The 21,660-nt window shown below is 40.5% G+C and overlaps 1 protein-coding gene across 1 annotated transcript; it reads right to left on the bottom strand.

The window, feature by feature from the left end:
- Positions 1-5,316: 5,316 nt before the first annotated feature.
- Positions 5,317-20,543, bottom strand: churc1 (churchill domain containing 1). Its single transcript, XM_072569153.1, has 4 exons — positions 20,401-20,543; positions 9,919-10,054; positions 8,998-9,068; positions 5,317-7,305 (listed from the first exon to the last, which is right to left on the bottom strand). Exons 1-4 carry the CDS (start codon positions 20,437-20,439, stop codon positions 7,213-7,215), a joined length of 339 nt encoding a protein of 112 aa, XP_072425254.1. The 5' UTR covers positions 20,440-20,543; the 3' UTR covers positions 5,317-7,212.
- Between the last annotated feature and the right edge of the window lie 1,117 nt (positions 20,544-21,660).

Genomic DNA, 21,660 nt, shown 5'->3' with positions numbered 1-21,660 from the left:
GTAAAAGGCTTAAGCATAATCCTTTTGTTTGCAGAGAACAGGTCCCTGTGTATGAACATATATTTTCCTACAGAGGGTCAGTATGAGACATGGTAATAAACTAAGCAGCAGATTAATAAAGGAGAATTAATGCAGACTTGCCAAAAACAAATTCTATTTGAACAACCTCAATGCATTCTTTGACAAAGGTAGGATAGTGTATTTGCTATGTACATGGATTTTGAAAAGATGCTTCCCAAAGTGCTACATGCATTTAAGGAGAAGCTAGATTAGCATGAGGGTGGAAAGACTGTGCTGAAAGAAGTAGGTAGAGATTAAAGGTGGCTTATATGGAAATAAACCACCAGCATTTTACCAGCTGAGCAGAACAACTTGTTTAGGCACCACAACTATTAATGTAACTCAGGCAGGGAAGTAAAATTACCAGAATCAAACGGATAGCAGTTAGTGGATATAAAATTTACTGAGGGACAGAAAGCAGACAGTTCCAGTGACTGTTGTTTTTCAAGCTTGAATGGAAATATGCGTTCCCCAGGGATCAGTATGATGTGCTTGATGAACTGGATTGGGCAGATAGAGCACAATTTCAAAACTTTCAAAACAAAATTTACATGAACTCAAAATATTGCTTTGCTCTGGATCAGTTTACACTTGATTCTGCGTTTACACTGCTAATTTAATGTTGGTGTAAGACAGAAATTGCAATGTATCAATATATCTTTACTGTGCTCCTCCCACCCTGAAAACAGCTCAATTGACTGCATAGGTGTAACAATTCCCACAGCAATTCTTGAGAGAGATTTGACTGAGATTGATCAACTAGTAATGTGTTTGGTAAAACAAACAAGGGCAGGAATTATTCAGCTAATGGTAGGACCCTGGATAGGGTCATTGAACAGAGAGACCTAGGGGTTCAGGTACATAGTTCTTTGAAATTTGTGTCACAGGTAGACAGGTTGGTTGTGAAAGCATTTAGCACTCTTGCCTCCATTGCTCAGACCTTAGAATATAGGAGTTGGCATGTCATATTGCGGTTGTACATTGATGTGGTCTCTTCTGGAGTATTGTGGGCAGTTCAGGTTGCCCTATTATAGGAAAGATATTATTAAATCGAAGAGAGTTCAGAAAAGATTTACCAGGATGTTGTCAGGATGGAGGGGCTGAGCAATTAAAATAGACTGGGACATTTTTCACTGGAGTGTAGGAGGTTGAGGCATGACCTTATAGAGTTTTTATAAAATCATGAGGGGCACAGATTAAGGTGAATAGCAAGGGTCTTTTCCCTGTGGTGGGGGGGTTCAAAACTAGGGGACATATTGTACAGGTGAGAGGTGAAAGTTTTAAGGAGGGCATAAGGGACAACTTGTTTTCTTAAACAGAGTGTGGTACGTGTGTGGAATGAACTGCCAAGAGGAACTGGTAGGTCCCGGTACAGTTACATTTAAAAAACATTTTGATAAGTAAATGAATAGGAAGGATTTGAAGGGATATGGGCCAAATGCAGGTTGGTTAGTTTAGGAACATGGTCGGCGTGAACCAGTTGGAAAAAACAGTCAGTTTTGTGCTGTATGACTCCAGTGCTTCTATATGAACCTGAGTTAATACTATCCCATTTCTATTTATATTGGACTCTTCAAACTAGCAGTTATGAAGGCAGGAAGGGAGGACAGAAACAAACTTTGACAAAACATGGATTGGTAATTGTGAAGACCTGCTTCAGATTAATTTAATGCAGAGAAGTGCAAGATGGCACATTTTGGTGGGAAATATGACAAAAGGCAATAAATAACACAATTATGGTGCAGGAACCTGGGGTATACAAATCATTGAACAATGTAAAAATTCAAAAGACTATGAAGAAAACAAAAAGGGGTCCTTGACTTTACCAAGAAAAATAAAGACTGCTAAAAGAAGGGAATTAGGATAAATTGCAGGCTGAAGCTGCAATATCGTGAAAACACATTTTAGTCAAGGTCTTAGAAGAAGCGTTGAAGATATTTATTAGAATGTTACCATGGACAAGGGGCTTAGTAATGTGTACAGATTAAAAATCAGGGATTATTTTGCCAAACAACCAAAAATAAAGCTATCATTTGAAACTCAGGTCAAAGATACAAAAATAGCTTTAATGGAAGCACCTCTTCTTGTTAATGATCATGTATTTTAAAAAAGCACACTCTGAAAGTATCCAAGTTTCACAGCTATGTGCTAAAAGATTAGTTAGCAGGACCACACACCATTTTATTCAGCAAGACTCAAATATTTTCAGTATCTTTCTCTTGCTAGGCAAACTTTCCAAAACTTATGTAGAAATACATAAACTCCCAATACTTAAGAAAACAGCTATATATCTGCAACCAAGACACAAAATCATTAACGTAGGTTAAACATAAAGATGATGTAAGTTTGAAGTTAGAACTGACAGTTCACAAAACCAACGTATTTGTTTTGCAGTTTTGTCTAACTTACTTGATTTTGAGTGCGCAGATTAAGAACAGCACACATCAAAACAAAAATTCAAACCAATACTCTTTAGAAATATTTGTAGGGGAAAAAAAATCGACCAAACATATTGCTTAGATCAGCTGCATTTGTATGCAGAGTGCAAAGTTCTTATTGATCTTATAATAACTCTCATTTTTATTGCTGTACTGGCATTTGTTGGCTTCAGTCCTAAATGATCAAACATTTTGCCAATTTTGTCACCCTTTATGTGTGTGCTTTACTAGTATTCCCAAGTTAGATTTATGGCAGATCTATTCCACCCTGACCCTTGAAAACCACTAAGCAACATAAGTAGCTGCTTACCATTTCCTATCTCTCGCAACCACACCAATGCATGAAAGGTATTTCAAAACTTTTTTCCTCACAAAAGTTATTCTTAAATGTTGCAGTTGTAAAAGCAGTGAGTTTCCATTAGTAAAATCTCTTCTGCAATCCTGGAGACATTTTAGTAAAGATCAGTAGCTCAGTTTGCAGTTGAAGTTGTTGATCAGTTCACATTTCAAAGGACAGACAGAATATGATATTCTGATATCCATCAGAATATATGAGCATGAGCTTGCAGAATGTACAATGTAAAATACCATGCAGCAATTGCAAGAAACATTACATAGGACAAAATGGCAGGAAACTTGCTACCAGAATACGTGAGTGTCAATTTGAATAATGTGATATACAAAATACCATGCAGCAAATGCAAGAAACATTACATAGGACAAACAGGCAGGAAACTCGCCACCAAAATACATGAGCATCAGCTTGCGCCAAAGTGACACGACCAGGCCTCCCTCCTATCAATACCACCGACATAAAGGACACCAATTCAACTGGGACAATGCTACAATACTGGGACAGGCTAAACAAAACCAGCGTGGGAATTGCTGGAGGCCTGGTATTCATCCTCTGGTTCCATAAACAAATCGTTGAAATAGACCCCATTTACAGACCACTACTATACAAAACCAGAAGTAGAACCACCCGCTACAATGGACAGAACCATATAAATTTGGTGCAGATCACAATGACAGCCTTTCATCCAGAGGCTACACAGCACAGATGATGTCACCCAGGAGGGAGACAAAACATTTGCAAGAAAATCAACCAGCTAAGCAACCAATAACTTCAAATTTAAAGCGTTTTGAATTCCAGTCTCAAGCAATACATAAGATCAATTCTAGTGAGTTTTGAGAAAAATTGTAACTCTAGTTGAGGTTCTGGATTTAGGTTCGCTCACTGAGCTGGAAGATTTGGTTTCAGATGTTTCATCACCATACTAGGTAACATCATCACTGAGCCTTCGGATGAAGCACTGGTGGTATGGCCAGCTTTTCATTGATGTGTTTAGATTTCCTTGGGTTGATGATATCATTTTCTGTTCTTTTTCTTAGAGGGTGTAAATGGGATCCAAGGCAATGTGTTTGTTGATAGAGTTCCAGTTGGAATGCCATGCTCCTAGGAATTCTCACGTGTCTGTTTTTGGCTTGTCCTAGGATGTATGTATTGTCCCAGTCAAAGTGGTGGCCTTTGTCATCTGTATATAAAGATATTAGTGAGTGTGGGTCATGTCTTTTTGTGGCTAGTTGATGTTCATGTATCCTAGTGTCTAGTTTTCTACCTGTTTGTCCAATGTAGTGTTTGTTACAGTTCTTACATGGTATTTTGTAAGTTACATTTGCTTTGCTTGATGTCTGTATAGAGTCCTTCAAGTTCATTTAGGAGAAAGTGAGGACTGCAGATGCTGGAGACCAGAGTTGAAAAGTGTGGTGCTGGAAAAGCGCAGCAGGCCAGGCAGCATCCGAGGAGCAGGAGAATCCACATTTCAGGCGTAAGCCCTTCTTCAGCACCACAATTTTCAACTCCTTCAAGTTCATTAGTTACTGTTTTAGGTGTTGGTGAATTTGTGGAAAATCAATTCTGTCCAGTAGGTGGTATTGCACTAGCTTTTAATCAGGAACTTAATCTCGCAACTACTGGCAAGTTTTATGGTATATATCAATGTATAGTATTTAAGGATAAAAACTGGAAGGCAATGTGTCCACCTGGTAACAGTCAACAAATCAGCACAATTTGTGGGTCACCTCCCTAGTGTGAGGGTCAAGGACATCTCTGATTGGTTGCATGAAATTCTTAAGGGGGAGGTTGAGCAGCCAGAGGTCTTTGGACAGATTGGTACCAAAGACAAAGAGGAAAAGGGATAAGGTCCTAAAGAGTGACTTTAAGGAGTTAGGCAGAAGATTAAAATACAGGACCTCAACAGTAGTATTTACTTACTGTGCCATGAGTTAGAAAGATTAGGAAGAGGAGGATCTGGCAGATGAATGCATGGCTTGGGAGCTGGTGCAGGGGGCAGGATTCAGATTCTTGGATCATTGGGATCTCTTTGGGGCAGAGGTGATCCGTACAAGAGGAATGGGTTGCAGCTGAACTGAAGGGGATCAATATTCTGATGGAGAAATTTGCTAGAGCTATTTGGGAGTTTATGAACTTGTCTACCATGGTGGTGGTGGTGGTGGTGGTGGTGGTGGTGGGGGGGGGGGGGGGGGGGGGGGGGTGTGTGTGTGGCAGTAGGGAGATTAAAAAGAGAAGGTTGAGGAAAGTCCAGAGGTTAATGAGAGCAAGTTCAATAGTAACAGCAGTGTTGGTAATGCCAGTACTGCACAGGGTGGTCAGGAGCACAGTAGGAAGCAAGGGAAGTCTGGGTAGAACCACTTGGATCTGTACATATAGAGTTAGAAAGACTGGCATTCAGCCTAGTTTTGTAGATCTGTTCAAGTGCATTTGTTAATACAAGTGAAAAATATTTTGTGATCCACATTAGATGGTTGGAAACATGGCTTTATTTCAATGAATATTACAGTCACCAGAAAACATATAAACTTCAAAATAGGAGATACTTAATGGTTCAGATTGTAAAGTTACCTTTCAACAGAAGATAAAACTTTGATTCAATGAACAGAAGAACAAACAGATAAAATGACAGTGATGCACTTCAGTGAGACCCCCTTTCTGCATATCATTATCTAATTAAATGGAAAGGAAGTGAAAACAAGATAATAAATTCTAAACACTTGAAAATCGAAATTAAGCATTTGGGAGCATTCTTCAATGCAAATTTTTAGTGTCTTTGAATGACAGAATACTTAGTGAAGCCAAAAAGGTTTCAGAAAACATTCAAACAGCCCCAAGGTGACTTTCTCCACAAGCTACACATATTTAGAGGACTATCTTCTGAAAAAAAGGAAATAACATTCCAGTTCACTTCAGTAGATTTTTGTCACTTCTAGCATACTGAAAATTTCTAGGAGCATAAATAATCTGAACCCTGTTAGAAAATGAAAGTTAATTGGTATTTATTCTTGTCAACACAACCTTTACCTGGAGTAAGGTACCATTTCAAATTGTCTTGTGACTTACTTTAAATCTAGCTTTCGTGAATTTTCAAGTTGAAATAAATTCATGCTGTCTGAGGATGGAGAGACGAAATATCTTTTTACTTTAAACCAACTGGGAGTTCAGAACGCCTACAGCAAAGGTTAACATTGCAACAACATAGCTGAATTTTAAGGTGCTCTAAATTGATTTGGTCAATCACTAATGCGGGCTTTTAGGTTGCAATGACGAAATAAGAAATTTACAAATGTATATGGATAGGTTAGGTGAACAGGCCATAATCTGGCAGATGAAATTTAATGTGAATAAATGGGAGATTATCTATTTTGGTCAGAAGAATAGAAAGGCAACTTGATGGAGTGAAACTTCACAGTGCTTTAGTGCAGAGGGATCCAAGTGTCCTTGTGCATGAATCACAGAAAACTAACAATCAGGTACAGTAGGTAATATAGGAAGGAAAATGAATTTTAGCATTTATTGCTAAAGGAATTGAGTATAAGAGTAGAGATGTAGAGAATGCAATTCAGAGAAGTTATTTCCCTCAAAGGGTTGTGAATCTGTGAAATTCATCACACCAGAGTACAGTGGATGCCGGGAAATTAAGTAAATTTAAGGAGGTGGGAGTTTTTAAATGAATAATGGTTGAAGAGTCATGGAGAGTGGCAGAAAAGTGGAGTTGAGAACAAGATAAGATGAGCCATAATCACATTAAATGGTGGAACAGGCTTGAAATGATGAATTTCCTATTCCTGGTCCTACCTCTTATGTTCTTATATCATAATTAGCTACAACAGAGGTCTAACATTTTTAGTGGCCTTGTAAATTGCTGCATGAACAATTGTGAGAGGCAAAGAAAACTTTTGTCCTACAGATCTGCTGGAGACCGAGTCAAAAACAAGATGTCCAGTCTTCACAAGAAACAAAAAATATTAATAAGAGTAGAGATTTGTTTTGCATCACTCTTTGTAAATAAAATTTAAAGCAAAGCATAATTTCTCTCAGACAACACTCATTTGCTTCAACTTGAAAGATCACTAACATTATACATTTGAAATCTACAAAAGTCATTCTGAAATAGTAGAGCTACAGGTCAGTGCTGGTTATGGCAGCATTCATAAGAATAAAAGCAAATCAATATTCATTCTGGAAAGAGTAGTACATTAATGGACCTCCTTTAGTGATGAATAAAAAATAACCACTGTTTTTTTATTTAAAATCTGATCCCAGTTTAGCATGGTAACTAGAAATCCTATCTCCAGCTAGAATTGCCATTCTGCACTCCCTAAAGTGCCTGTTGTGCATTGTGCAGAAACAGAGCTTTCAGAAAAGAGGGGCCATCTGCCGAGGATCATCCGGCAATATACTGATCGTGTCTTCTGCTTTTCCACACAACATACACAACATGGTGTATTCCTGGAGAAAGAGGGGAGAAATAGTCAGCATCAGTACCATTGGAAGGATATGACTGTTGACTACGTGTTAAACATTATTACTGTGAAATGCAGTTTGGACCGGAAATTTTAAACAGGTCTTCCAAAACTCTCCTAATGAAACCAAAACAAGAAACTAAAGCACATAGATCAATACCTGAAGAAAACACTTGCCACTTAGAGAATGGCCAAATAGTACAGTACCATTAAGCTATAAGAACAGGTAATTCCACACATAATTTGTTTCCGTGCACTTCACAAATGATGCGTGTCTGTTAAATCTACAAATAAAAATAGTATTTGAAAACCTCCTCCAAAAGGAAAAAAAGACACTATTTCAGTCCATTGAAGGTGCAGTAACGAGAATAAGAATTCTGATGCATTGTTCAAAAGTTGCATAAGTGCCCTGATTAACTTGGCCCTCTTCCTTATACATGAATTAGGAAGAACAAGCCCCTCAGATCTTTGATCTTACACCGATATTCAATAAGATCACGGCTGATCTGACTACTCCATCTTTCCACTTGTCCTCTAATAAACGTTCACCTCCAGCTTCTCAAGAATCTATCTGTCTATCCCCACCTCAAAAATATTCAAATACTCTCTTTGCACCCTTTTGATGAATAGACTTCCAAAGATGCTCAACCCCGAGACAAAAAACCCTCCTCACATCTCTTAAATGGATGACACTTTATTCTTAAACACTAACTCTTCAGCTCAAGATTCTCTCAGAAAAAGAAACAACCTTTCCACATGTATGGTCATGCTCCCTCAGGATTTCATAAGTTTTAACCAAGTCATACCTTATTCTTCTAAATTCCAGACAAATCAAAGCTGCCCTCCCTTTTTTTCCATCAGACATGTTGTTCATTTCAGATTATAGTCCAGTAAACCTTTTCCGAACTGCTCCAACTATAACTTACAAGAGCATGGCGCTGGAAAAGCACAGCCGGTCAGGCAGCGTCCAAAGAGGAGGAAAATCGACATTTCAGGCAAAAGCCTGATGAAGGGCTTTTGCCTGAAACGTTGCTTTTCCTGCTCCTCGGATGCTGCCTGACCGACTGTGCTTTTCCAGTACCATACGCTCACTCTAATCTGCTGTCCTCACTTTTGCCAACGATATTTATGCCCTCCCTTAAATAAGGAGACAAATACTGTACATGTGAGACCATATCTGGAATATTTTTTACCTTATATGACTGAAGCACAAGATTCGTACTTTTGTATCCAACACCTCTCACAATAAATAACACTAAGTTAGAGTAATTTGACCTGTCAAATTCTAAAATGAAAGAAACTCAAGTTCATACCCTCAAAAAACCCACGTCACTCTCTGAAATTTACATTATGCTCCTACTGAAGAAATGTTCACAGATACAAAGCAGGCCTAACATATCAGTTCATTTTGTTCAATTATATAAAAAGATCACAACATGACAATGAATGTGAAAAGACATCAGTAGCTATCTAAATTTAACAGAAGCTCAGTTGAGAAGGAAAAAAAAATCATAGGGAAACAAGGCCTTGTGAGCTTTTCAAAAAGCTTGTCTGATATAGTGATGTAACTGAAACAAAACCACAACCTCTAAGAAACTAATCAACAGCACTGCAGGTGGTGGAAAGGAAAATTATTTTGAGAATTACAGTAAAAAACAAATCACTGAATAAACCTTACCTGGTAATCATCAACAACGGTGAATGTGTACTCATGTTGTGCTATAATATGGTGGCAATTTTGACAGACATCTGCAAGAAATAATGCAACACAGATTATAATTAAAATGCAGCAAATGGATCTAGTTCAGAAATGGTGTTATACTGAAGCACAATATATCAGTAATAGTCAATCTCTGAGGGGTCTCGATGATGTAAAGCTTCAAAGTAAACCATAAGTGGCTAATAAGCGTCACTTGAAACTCCAGTAGAAAACAAGAGCCATGAAATCACTTTGTATATTGTACACTACTTGCTGGGAAATTTATGGGCATGAGTTTATTTTCAGAATTTTTCCAAAGGCAGCTGATGACACACTGAAAGGTTAACGACGGTTAGAAAATCACTGCATGTTTACTGAGTGCCAATCAAAACTGATTATACATAAATAATGCACTTGGCATTTGAGTATTTCACTATTACATTGGTATAGTCAGTGAATCTAATCTCTCTTCTCTCTGCATCTAAATAGCAAAGCAATAAAATTGGAAAAATCTGCACAAGAACAAATTCAAAGCAGATCAGTTATTTAAGGTTTCAAATTACATGACTAGAAACAAACTAAAGTTTCTGAAGTTGCTCTATCTGCTATTTCAGGGATTTGAAATACTTTTGTTAAAGGAACAAGTCAGGCAATCTGTCACAAATACAATCAACATGCCACATTAATATTCCAGCTCTGCTAAGACAATATGCTGTTATGACAGTTACAGTGCATTAATCCAGATGGATAAGTTTACTGACTCTTTTTATTAATATATCAATTAATAGATAAAACAACTGGACACTATATTCCAAACTCACGGCATCTCAGAGAAAACAAACATCTGAATGTTTCCATCTTATTGCATAAATTACAAGGATTCCATAGCTAAAAACTTACGGTCATATGTAACAATTTCTTCTCCATCATCATCATCTTGGGTTCGATTAGTAATGAGCACAAAGTCTCTTTTACTGCACTCGGCACAACCCACATAATTTAACAGAAAAGATCCATTCTCCAAACAAGTGTTACCCTGTATAGGAATGAAAGAAAAGTGGATTCACACACAAAATTCCTTGCACCACTTAGCTTTATAAATAGCTTTGTAACATGTATATTTCCTAATCAGTGATGGTCCATTTCCAGCCCATTGGCAGTCCAACTCCAAAACCAGCTATAAAGAATTTAAACCAAGAGTAGAGAACGTAATTTGTTGCACAGTTTTACCAAAGAAGGATTTAAAAGTATTTAAGCAGCACAACAGACAGTAAGTATAATTCAGGAATAGAAAGAGCTGAGAAAGAGAACCTGTTGTCAGGCCATTTGCTCAAAGGCTAACACCAACATGAAAAAAAATCTATTGAAGTGTTGGAATTTTAAAGGAACAATAATACTTTGGAGGTTTCCATGTGCAAATCATTTTAGCGTGGCAGTAAAGATGGATAAATTTGTTAAAAATACTATTGGAATCCTGAGTTTTATAAGCAGAATACAGTATAAAAGAAGGAGGGGCATTTTAAAACATCTGAAATCATAGGTTAACTTCAGCTAGTATATTGTTCCTTATGGTCTGGGCATTGGTACTCAAGATTTTTAAAAATTCATTCACGTAACAGGAGCAGTGCTGGCAAGGTGGGAGAGGTAGAGCAATGAACAGGTTGAATAAGTGACTCAGAGTAGAGGTCCTATGTAGGTGAAGGCATGCCCAGCAATTGAGGGTCAAGGAAAATCTAAGAGTGTGCATTTGAGGAGTTACGAGATCTTGGTGCAGTTTACAGGTGGAGGAGGCTGTAGACATAGGTGGAGATAGGTGCAGAAAGAAAATAAGAATAGCAATTTTTTACATGAAGGAATCAACAAATCAGGAAGCAATGTAGGTCAATGAGCAGAGCAGTGACAACAGGACATGGACTGAGCTTGGACATCCTTTTATCCTGCGTATCAATAAAAAAAATCAACATGGCAGTGCAGTGGTTAGCATTGCTGCCTAACAGTACCAGGAGACCCAGTTCGATTTTAACCTCGGATGACTACGTGGAGTTTTCATGTTCTCCCAGTGTCTGCATAGGTTTCCACTCCATTTCAATTTCCAATTTCCTCCTAAAGTACAAGGATGTGCAGGTTAGGTGGATTAGCCATGTGGGGCTACAGGGACAAAAAATATTTTTCAGTGCAGACTTGATGAACCGAATGTCCTCCACCTCACTGTAGGGATTTTGTGATATGGAAGGTTTTGGATGAACTGAAAAGTATACACAGGTAGAGTTCTAGGTTATATGAAAATACATGGATAATGGATTATAATGTACACTCTTTCCATCTGAAGCTATCCACGTAAAGTCGTAAAGTCATATAGCATGGAAACAGATCCTTCAGTACAACTCACCGTGTGGATCATACATCCCAATCTGACCTTGTCCCATTTGCCAGCATTTGGTCCATATCAATATGGTCTAAACCAATCCTATTGATACACCTATCCAAGTGCTTTTTAAATGTTGTAATTCTTACCTGCCACCACCACTTCCTCTGGCAACTCATTATCCTCCCCATCTTACCTTAAACCTATGCCTTCTGGTTTTGGACACCCCTATCCTGGGAAAAATACCTTGGCTATTCACTCTAACCGTGCCCCTCATGATTTTATAAACTTCTATAAGGTCACGCCACAACCTCCAATACATGTGAGGAGAAAAAAGCCCCAGTCTGTTTATTAAAAGGATTTACCTTGAGAGTTAGTAGCCTCCATTTTCAGGAGCAGTGAGAAGCTGAGTGGGAACTGTCAAACTGCGCTCTGGGAAAGTGAGTGAACTGATATATTTAAGCTGAGGCTGAACCAGAGACAGTCTAAATATACCAAGTGTAGTGTCTCCCACCCACCCTCATCCTCTAACCAAAAAAAACTCTGTGGTGTGTTGATAAGGTAAGGCTTTTCTATTTCTTTTTGTAATCATGTGCTTGGTTAATTTTTTTTTTCCTTTTCTTAATTTATCTATTATTTGGCTATTTGAAAAAGAACATAGCAGAGAAATATTAGAAAATATTTAACTCAAATTTATATAAAGTAATAAAGTAATTAACTAAGTAGAAATGGCTGGGCAGATGATGTGCTGTAGCTGTATGGTGTGGGAGCTGGTTGATCTCATTGTGAACGGCAGTGACCACATCTGCAGCAAGTGTTGGTTGCTGGAGGAACTCCGGCTCAGAATTGATTATCTGGAATCTGAGCTTCAAACACTGTGGCACATCCAGGAGGGGAGAGTTACTTGAATAGGGTGTAGGTTTGCTCGCTGAACTGTAGGTTTGATATCCAGGCGTTTCATTACCTGGCTAGGTAATCTCCAAGTGAAGCGAAGCTGTTGTCTCCTGCTTTCTAGAAAGAAAGCAAGAGACAACAGCTTTGCTTCACTTGGAGGTCACCACTGATGATGTTACCTAGCCAGGTAATGAAACGTCTGGATATCAAACCTACAGCTCAGTGAGCAAACCTACACCTTAAACCTCAACCTGAGCTACAAACCTTCACAAACCTTGCAGTTACTTGGATGCTGTGTTTTGGGAGGCAGTCACACCTAGTAGATTAAGTAATTCAAATTCAGTTAGTGATCAGGGACAACAGAGTGTGATTGCAAGTGAGGCAGGTAGGAGGATCCTGAGTTCAGGATTGGAGGAGCCTCAGCTCTTGACCTTATCCAACAGGTATGAGATGCTTGCTCCCTGTGTGGATGAGGAAAAGGGCTGCAGGGAAGATGAGCCAGCTGACCACGGCACCATGCTGCAGATGACCATTCAAGAATGGGGAGCAACAAGACAAGTGGTCGTTATAGTGGATTCTACAATTAGGGGGACAGATAGTATCCTTTGCAAGCCAGATCAGGAGTCCCGCACAGTGTCATGCCTGCTCAGTGTGAGGGTGCAGGACATCTCTGACCAGCTTGAAAGGATATTCAAGCAGGAGGGAGAGGATCCAGTTGTGGTCCATGTTGGGACAAACAACATAGGAAAGGCTAGGATGGAGGACCAGTTTGGGGATTATCAAGCACAAGGAACGAAGGGTCATAAGCTCCGGATTACTGCCCGAGCCACGTGGAAATTGGCTTAGGGATAAGAAAATTAGGGAAGTAAACATGTGGCTAAGGGAGTGATATGTGAAAGATTTCATGGGGCATCAGTTTTGGAACTGGAAGGATATGTACCAATGGGACGGTCTCCACCTGAACCGATCTGGAACCAATGTTCTAGGGAAAATAACAAATAGGGTGGTCACTATGACTTTAAACTAGTGAGTCGGGGGGATGGGAAGGGATAACGACAGGATGTATGATGGTAAATAAAAAGGTAAGCAGCAGGTTAGCACATGCGCAGAAGGGTTTAAGTACAGGTCAGAGTATGAAAAAAGTAAAAAGGAAGGATAACTCAGGACATATTATTAGAGATGCTAGAAATCATGATGGTAAGAAAGCTAGCATAAGGGCACTTTACCTGGATGCTCGTAACATTCGCAACAAGGTCAATTAGTTAACGGCACAAATCATCATGAATGAATATGATTTAGTAGCCATTACAGAGACATGGTTACAGGATGGTCACGACTGGGAGTTAACTACCCAGGGGTGTCAGACTATTTGGAAGGACAGACAGGAAGGTAAGGGAGGTGGAGTTGCTGTGATATTCAAGGATGACATCAGGGCAGTGCTGAGAAATGATATAGGTTCTATGGAGCCTAAGGCTGAATCCATTTGGGTGGAAACTAGAAATTCTAAGAAGAAAAGGTCATTGATAGGTGTACTCTATGGGCCACCAAATAATAACATCACATTGGGGCAGGTAATAAACAAAGAAATAACTAATGCCTGTAAAATTGGTACAGCAATTATCATGGGGAAGTTTAATCTACATGTCGATTGGTCAAACCAGCTCGTTCAGGGTAGCCTCGAGGTAGTGTTCGTTTGTGTATCCATGATAGTTTTCTTGAACAGCATGTAATGGAACCGACGAGGAAGCAAACTATCCTAGATCTGGTCCTGTGTAATGAGACAGAATAATTAATGACCACATAGTTAGGGATCCTCTTGGAAGGAGTGATCACAGTATGGTTGATTTAGAATACAGGTGGAGAGCGTGAAGATAAAATCCATTTCCAGGATCCTGTGCTGAAACAAGGGAGACTACAATAGAATGAGGGAGGACTTGGCTAAAGTAGATTGGAAACAAAGATTTTATGGTGGGACAGTTGACAAGCGGTGGAGGACTTTCAAAGCAATTTTTCAAAGTGCTCAGCAAAAGTATATTCCAGTGAAAAAGAAGGATTGTAAAAAAAAAAAAAGAGGTAATCTGCCATGGGTGTCTAAGGAAATAAAGGAGGCTGTCAAATTGAAAGAGAAGGTATACAAAATGGCGAAGAACAGCATGAAGTTAGATGGTGGGGAAAACTTTAAAAGTCAACAGAAAGCCACAAAAAGAGCTACATAAAGAAAAGAGCCACATAAAGAAAAGTAAAATAAAAAATGAGAAAAGAAACTCACACAGAATATAAAGACAGATAGCAAAAGTTTCTATAAATACATAAAATGAGAATCAGTGGCTCAAATAAATGTAGGTCCTTTAGAGGATGAGAAGGGGCATTTAGTTATGGGATATCATGAAATGGCCAAGGCATCGTATAGGTATTTTGTATCAGTTTTCACAATGTAGGACACCAAAACATGCCAGTAATTGACAAAAGGATGAAGGTAGGTGAGGACCTGGAAACAATTACTATTACAGAACAAAGTTAAAAAATCACACAACACCAAGTTATAGTCCAACAGGTTTAATTGGAAGTGTGATTTTTAACTTTGTACACCCCAGTCCAACACCGGCATCTCCAAATTATTACAGAACAGGTAGTGCTGGGCAAGCTAATAGAGCTAAGGATAGACAAGTCTCCTGGCCCTAATAAGGGAGGTGGTGCAGCTCTAGTATTCAAGGATGACATCAGGGTACCAAAAGAGATAGTGGGAGAAATAGCAAGTGCACTGGGGGTAATTTTCCAAAATTCGCTGGACTCTTCGGCAGTCCTAGCAGAATGGAAAACAGCAAATATGACACCACTGTTTAAAAAGGGAGGTAGGTAAAAGATGGGGAATTATAGACCAGGTAGCTTAACCTCTGTAGTGGGGAAGATACTTGAGTCTATTATCAAGGAAGAAATAAATCAAGCACGGCATCTCGTTGGGTAGGTCATGCTTAACAAATCTTTTGGAATTCTATGAAGACATTATGAGCAAGGTGGACAACAGGAACCCAGTGGATGTGGTGTACCTAGACTTCCAAAAGGGCTTCGACAAAGTCCACACAAGAGGTTGCTGCATAAGATAAAGATGCATAACTTTATGGGTAAAGTATTAGCATGGATAGAGGATTGGTTGACTAACAGGAAGCAAAGAGTGGGGATAAATGAGTGCTATTCTGGTTGGCAATCAGTGACTAGTGGTGTGCCTCAGGCATTATTCACAATTTATATATATCATTTGGAGTTAGGGACCATGTGTAGTGTGTCAAAGTTTGCTGATGTCACTAAGCTAAGTGGCAAAGCAATGTGTGCAGAGGACTGTGAAACTTTGCAGAGGAACATAGATACTTTCAAGTGAGTGGGCAAAGGTTTGGCAGATGGAGTACAATGTTAATAAATGTGAAGTTATCCATTTTGATATAAATAACAATAAAAAGGATTATTACTTGAATGGTACAAAGTTGCAGCATGCTGCTAAGCAGAGGGTCATGGGTGTCCTTGTCCATGAATCACAGAGGGTTGGTTTGCAGGTACAATAAGTAATTTGGAAGGTAAATGAAATTTTGTCCTTCACAGAGTCGTAGAGATCTACAGCACAGAAACAGACCCTTCGGTCCAACTCATCCATGCCGACCAGATATCCTAACCCAATCTAGTCCTACCTGCCAGCTCCTGGCCCATATCCCTCCAAACCCTTCCTATTCATATACTCATCCAGATGCCTTTTAAATGTTGCAATTATACTAGCCTCCACTACTTCCTCTGGCAGCTCAAACCATACACGCACCACCCTCCCAGTGAAAAAGTTGCCCCTTAGGTCTCTTTTATATCTTTCCCCTCTCACCCTAAACCTATGCCCTCTAGTTCTGGACTCACCTACCCCAGGGAAAAGACTTTGTCTACTTATCCTATCCATGCCCCTCTATACTAAAGTGATTGAGTTTAAAAGTTGGGAGGTTATGTTGTAGCTCTGGGGAGGCCACACCTGGAGGACTGCATGCAGTTTTGGTCTCCTTACCTGAGAAAGGATGGCTCTGGAGGGGGTGCGAAGGAGGTTCACTAGGTTGATTCTGGAGTTGAGGGGGTTAGCTAGGAGGACAGACTGAGTAGACTGGGATTATATTCATTGGAATTCAGAAGAATGAACCGGGGTATCTTATAGAAACATAAAATTATGAAAGGAATAGATAAGATGGAAGTAAAGAGGGTGTTTTCACTGGCAGGTGAGACTAGGACAAGAGGGCATAGCCTCAAGATTAGAAGGAGCAGATTTTGAGAAGCAACTTCTTCACCCAGAGGGTTGTAAATCTATGGAATTCCTTGCCCAGTGAAATAGTTGATACTACTTCATTAAACGTTTTTAAAGCTAAGATTTTCTTTTGAACAATAAAGGAACTAAGGGATATGGCGAGAGTGCTGATCTGCCGATTCCTCAGTAACAAGCCCAAACAAGCAGACACAACACATCCAGAAACCCTAGTCACTTTACCCTACATCAAAGATATCTCTGAAATGACTTTCAGACTTCTCAGACCCCTTTGCATCATGGTAGCCCAAAAACCTACCAACACACTAAAACAGCAACTAATAAAAAGACCCTATACTAACAACAAGCAAAACAAATGTCATTTACGAAATACCTTGCAAGGACTGTAACAAACACTACGTTGCTCAAAGGCAGAAAACTAGCCACCAAGATACACGAACATCAACTAGCTACAGAAAGACATGACCCATTATCACTAGAATCCTCACATACAGACAAAAAAGAACACCACTTTAACTGGGATAACACATCCAAGTTAGGACGAGCCAAACAGACACGCATGAGAATTTCTTGAAACATGGCATTCTAACTGGAACTCTAAATAAACACATCAATTTGGACCCCATGTACCATCCTCTGAGAAAAAGGACTGGAAATGACATCCCCCACCCAAAGAAACCTAAGCACATTAATAGAAAGTGAGACATACCACCAGCACTTCTCCAGAGGCTCACTGATGATGTTAATTAATATGGTGACGAAACGTCTGAAAACAAAACCTTTCAGCTCAGCAAGCAAATGTACATCCAGAACCTCAACCTAAGCTACAAATCTTTTTTTAATAAAATCACTTTCCATGATATCACTCGAGAGAAATGCCACAAGTTTGCATTTACACAGTGGTCTTTCAGTTGAAATTGTTACTCACCCTGAAGCAAGGCTTCACTGACAGTAGCATCCTACCAACTTACACAGGAAAAAATCAGATGCTGCTGCAGACTGAAGACCATTTATTATACAGATCATCTCAACCATACTTCCTTCTGCCCTCAACCAACATCCAAAAATGAAGTCAGGTCTAAGGCAGCAACTAATATACTATTCTGAGCACCCTACAAGTAGAAACTTTGTAATGCACTATTACATTTAAAATGTACCACAAACTAATAACCAATCATTATTTGAAGCTATATCAAATCTTATTTTACTTAGAACAGAGGAGCAAATGCATGGTAGCCAAATTCACAATCACCACCAAGGTAGGTACAAAAGTAATAGCTAGTTGCAGGTGGATATGGATAGTACAAGTGAGTGGATAAAGATGGACGACAGCATAAAATGCCAGATGAAATGTAATATCAAAATGGTCACCTTCACAGGAAATAATATTACTTAATGGGAGAATGACTGTAGAATGTGAATGTAGATTTGCTTGCTGAGCTGGCAAGTTCATTTTCGGATGTTTCGTCACCGTAATAGATAACATCTTCAGTGAACTTCCGAATGAAGCTGTAGAATTCCAATGTGTAAAGGGATTTAGGTGCTCTGGCATATGAAATGTTAGTTATGCATACACAGCAAGTAAGGAAGAGACTAATGAGATATTAACCTAATTAAAAGGTTATGCTTCAGTTATACAGGATATTGGCAAAACCATATCACAGAAGTTTTAGAGTGCAGAAGATGATCAGTTAATCCATTATGCTACACCACATATCCCTTTTCCTACTTTCCAATCTTGTAAAGTGAGTTTACTAATTCCTGTTGAGGCCCATCTCTGCTCAGGAGTGCCTCACTTACCACCCTCAGAAGAGACTTTCATCGCATTGGATTCCAACATCCTTTGGATGAAAAAGTGATTTACAGATTCCCCAGCATGTTTTTCAGTCCTTATGCATTCAAAGTGAAGAGGCAGTATTTTCTAAATGTATAACCCTTAAAAATACTTAATTCAAAATAACCTGGAGTTTTTTTTTATTCATTCATGGAAATATGGGCATTGCTAGCTGGTCAGCTTTTATTGCACAGCTCTATCTGCCCTTAAGGTGGTGATGGCAAGCTGCCTTCTTGAACTGCTGCAGTCCATCTGCTGTAGGTTGAGCCACAATGTCATTAGGGAAGGAATTCCAGAATTTCGACCCAGTGACAGTGAAGGAATGGCGATATATTTCCGAGTCAGGATGGTGAAAGGCTGGAAGGGGAATGTGATGTGGTCCCAAGTATCTACTACAATTGTCAGAGAGTCACAGAGTCATACAGTACAAAAAAAAAAGACCCTTTGGACAAACTAGTCCATGCTGACCTAGTTTCCTAAACTGAACTAGTCCCATTTGCCTGCATTTAGCCCATATCTCTCTCCTTTGACATGGATACGACTGTGGGCTTGGAAGGTTACGTATGAAGATCTTTGGTGAATTTCTGTAGTGCATGTTGCAGATAGTATACATAGTGGCTGCTGCTGAGCATCGATAGTGAACGAAGTGCATGTTTGTTGATGTGGTGCCAATCAAGTGAGTTCTTTTGGGTTGGGTCAACCAAAATTAAGAGCAAAACAACCAAATACAGTCTTAATACCAACATTACTTCTTTGTTCAGTTTCGTAACACTAACTAAGCAACAGACATGCTAAATCAGCATTGAATAAAAGGTAGGGATTTTAGCCCAAGTTTCCATACTACAATGTAGCAATGACCATCAGGTAATAAATGGCATACATTGCTGAAAACCCACACATTAATAGAGAACTGAAAACCATAAAATCAAGTTGCTACAAGGATTCAATAATTTCAACATAGGAAGAAACAAATTGGGAGAAAACTACTTTAAGCATGAGTTCAGACAACGAACCAAGTGTCCATCAAGTTAATCCCCATCACAAAGCAGGAAATATTGGAATTCTGTTCAAGAAAGAACTGCTGACCAACTATGCCAGATTGTATATACATTACGCCATTTCACCCATGTGAGAAACCATGCCTTTCAATTTACATATTCCTCCAACAGATACTAACTTCAAAAGAAAAGATTGGAATAATATCCAAGAGTAATTGACAGAGCTCACACACACATTTAAACATACCCAGCTCTACCGTCTTTTAATAGAAATACAGAAAACAAACACCAAGCAAATCAAAGAAAGTGGTCTTATAAACATAGACAAGGATGACACATGACAGGGAGATGTATTGGATGCTGCAGTAAAGGTTAGTTTAACAAGCCTAACTTAAACTGTGTCAAGGTATTGTGTTCCAAGTTCATTTCTGTGAAGTTTATCTGCTTGTTTAATCAACAGAATCAAGGCAGTGCCGTAGAATACTCCCTCTCAAACAGTCACTTGGGACAGAGGGTGACTCCCTCCCACTGAGTGCCCAATCAGTGCTGAACCCATAGGTAATATTTGTTGAAATAAGTAAGTGGGATGCTTGGCTTTCCACACACCCTTCCCCTAATACAGTATTTGCGCTTGGTCCCCGCCTGGGCTGATCAGAGATTGACTTCGACAGGGATGCCTCCCCTTGAACTGAGGCAGTTTCGGGCTCCCAAAAGTCGCTGGGGATATCGGCCATTTTCAAGTCATCCCCCTCATTGGGCTGGGACTCAGTGGCTGAACAAGGAGGGGCAGGGCAGAGATCCTGATCATATCTGAAATAACTGGGGGGTGGGGGAACGTGAGGGAAGAGCTGGACAGAGAGAGAGAGAGAGAGAGGGGGGGTGGGCGAAGCTTAACCACAGCCAGGAAGGAGACGAGGGACCGAACTGTTGAGCTGCGTTTTTAACATCTTTTTCCCCTCACTCGCCCGCCCCACCCTCCCCGCTGTAACCGGAGCTATGCTCTCACCCGCTCGGGATACTCCTTCTGAACGCAGCCCGCGCACATCCCGCAGCCGTTAAAAGCCGGTACAATTCAAATTCAAATCCTCCACTCCCCCTCCCCCCAAGGTGGGCTCGGGACGGTCACCGTCGCTGCCCAATGAGCTCACAGCCCCATCAACTCTCGCGAGATGACCCCCCCCCCCGCCCTCCGAGTCAAACGGCATCGCGCGATGATGCAGCGTTCAGAGAGCGGCGGAGGGCGAGTGAGAGGCGGTAGGAATTGTAGAGTCTGAAATCCGAGATAGACAGGCAGCATCAGGAGTCGGAGAAATCGACGTTTCGGGTGTAACCCTTCATCAGGAGTGGGGGTGGTTTGGGGGGGGTGAAGTGGGGATAGGCGAGGAGGTTGAGCAATTCATCAACTTCACCAACACATTCCACCCTGACCTTAAATTTACCTGGACCATCTCTGACACCTCCCTCCCCTACCTGGACCTCTCCATCTCCATCAGTGACGACCAACTTGACACTGACATTTTTTTACAAACCCACCGACTCCCACAGCTACCTGGATTACACCTCTTCCCACCCTATCTCTTGCAAAAATGCCATCTGGTATTCCCAATTCCCCCCCCCCGCCCCGGCCGTATCATATCTGCTCCCAGGAGGACCAGTTCCACCACAGAACACACCAGATGACCTCCTTCTTTAGAGACCGCAATTTCCCTTCCCACGTGGTTAAAGATGCCCTCCAACGCATCTCGTCCACATCCCGCACCTCTGCCCTCAAACCCCACCCCTCCAACCTTAACAAGGACAGAACGTCCCTGGTGCTCACCTTCCACCCTACAAACCTTCGCATCAACCAAATCATCCACCGACATTTCCGCCACCTCCAAAAATACCCCACCATCAGGGATATATTTCCCTCCCCACCCCTTTTCGCCTTCCGCAAAGACCGTTCCCTCCGTGACTACCTGGTCAGGTCCACACCCCCCTACGACCCACCCTCCAATCCTGGCACCTTCCCCTCCCACCGCAGGAACTGTAAAACCTGCGCCCACACCACCTCCCTCACCTCTATCCAAGGCCCTAAAGGAGCTTTCCACATCCATCAAAGTTTCACCTGCACATCCACTAATATCATTTATTGTATCCATTGCTCCCGATGTGGTCTCCTCTACATTGGGGAGACTGGGCGCCTCCTAGCAGAGCGCTTTAGGGAACATCTCCGAGACACCCGCACCAATCAGCCAAACCGCCCCGTGGCCCAACATTTCAACTC

The sequence above is a fragment of the Chiloscyllium punctatum genome, chromosome 4 (genome assembly GCF_047496795.1).
Source record: "Chiloscyllium punctatum isolate Juve2018m chromosome 4, sChiPun1.3, whole genome shotgun sequence".
Classification (NCBI taxonomy): domain Eukaryota; kingdom Metazoa; phylum Chordata; class Chondrichthyes; order Orectolobiformes; family Hemiscylliidae; genus Chiloscyllium; species Chiloscyllium punctatum.
The sequence above is the reverse complement of the archived record's forward strand: the minus strand, read 5'-3'. Positions and strand labels throughout refer to the sequence as shown.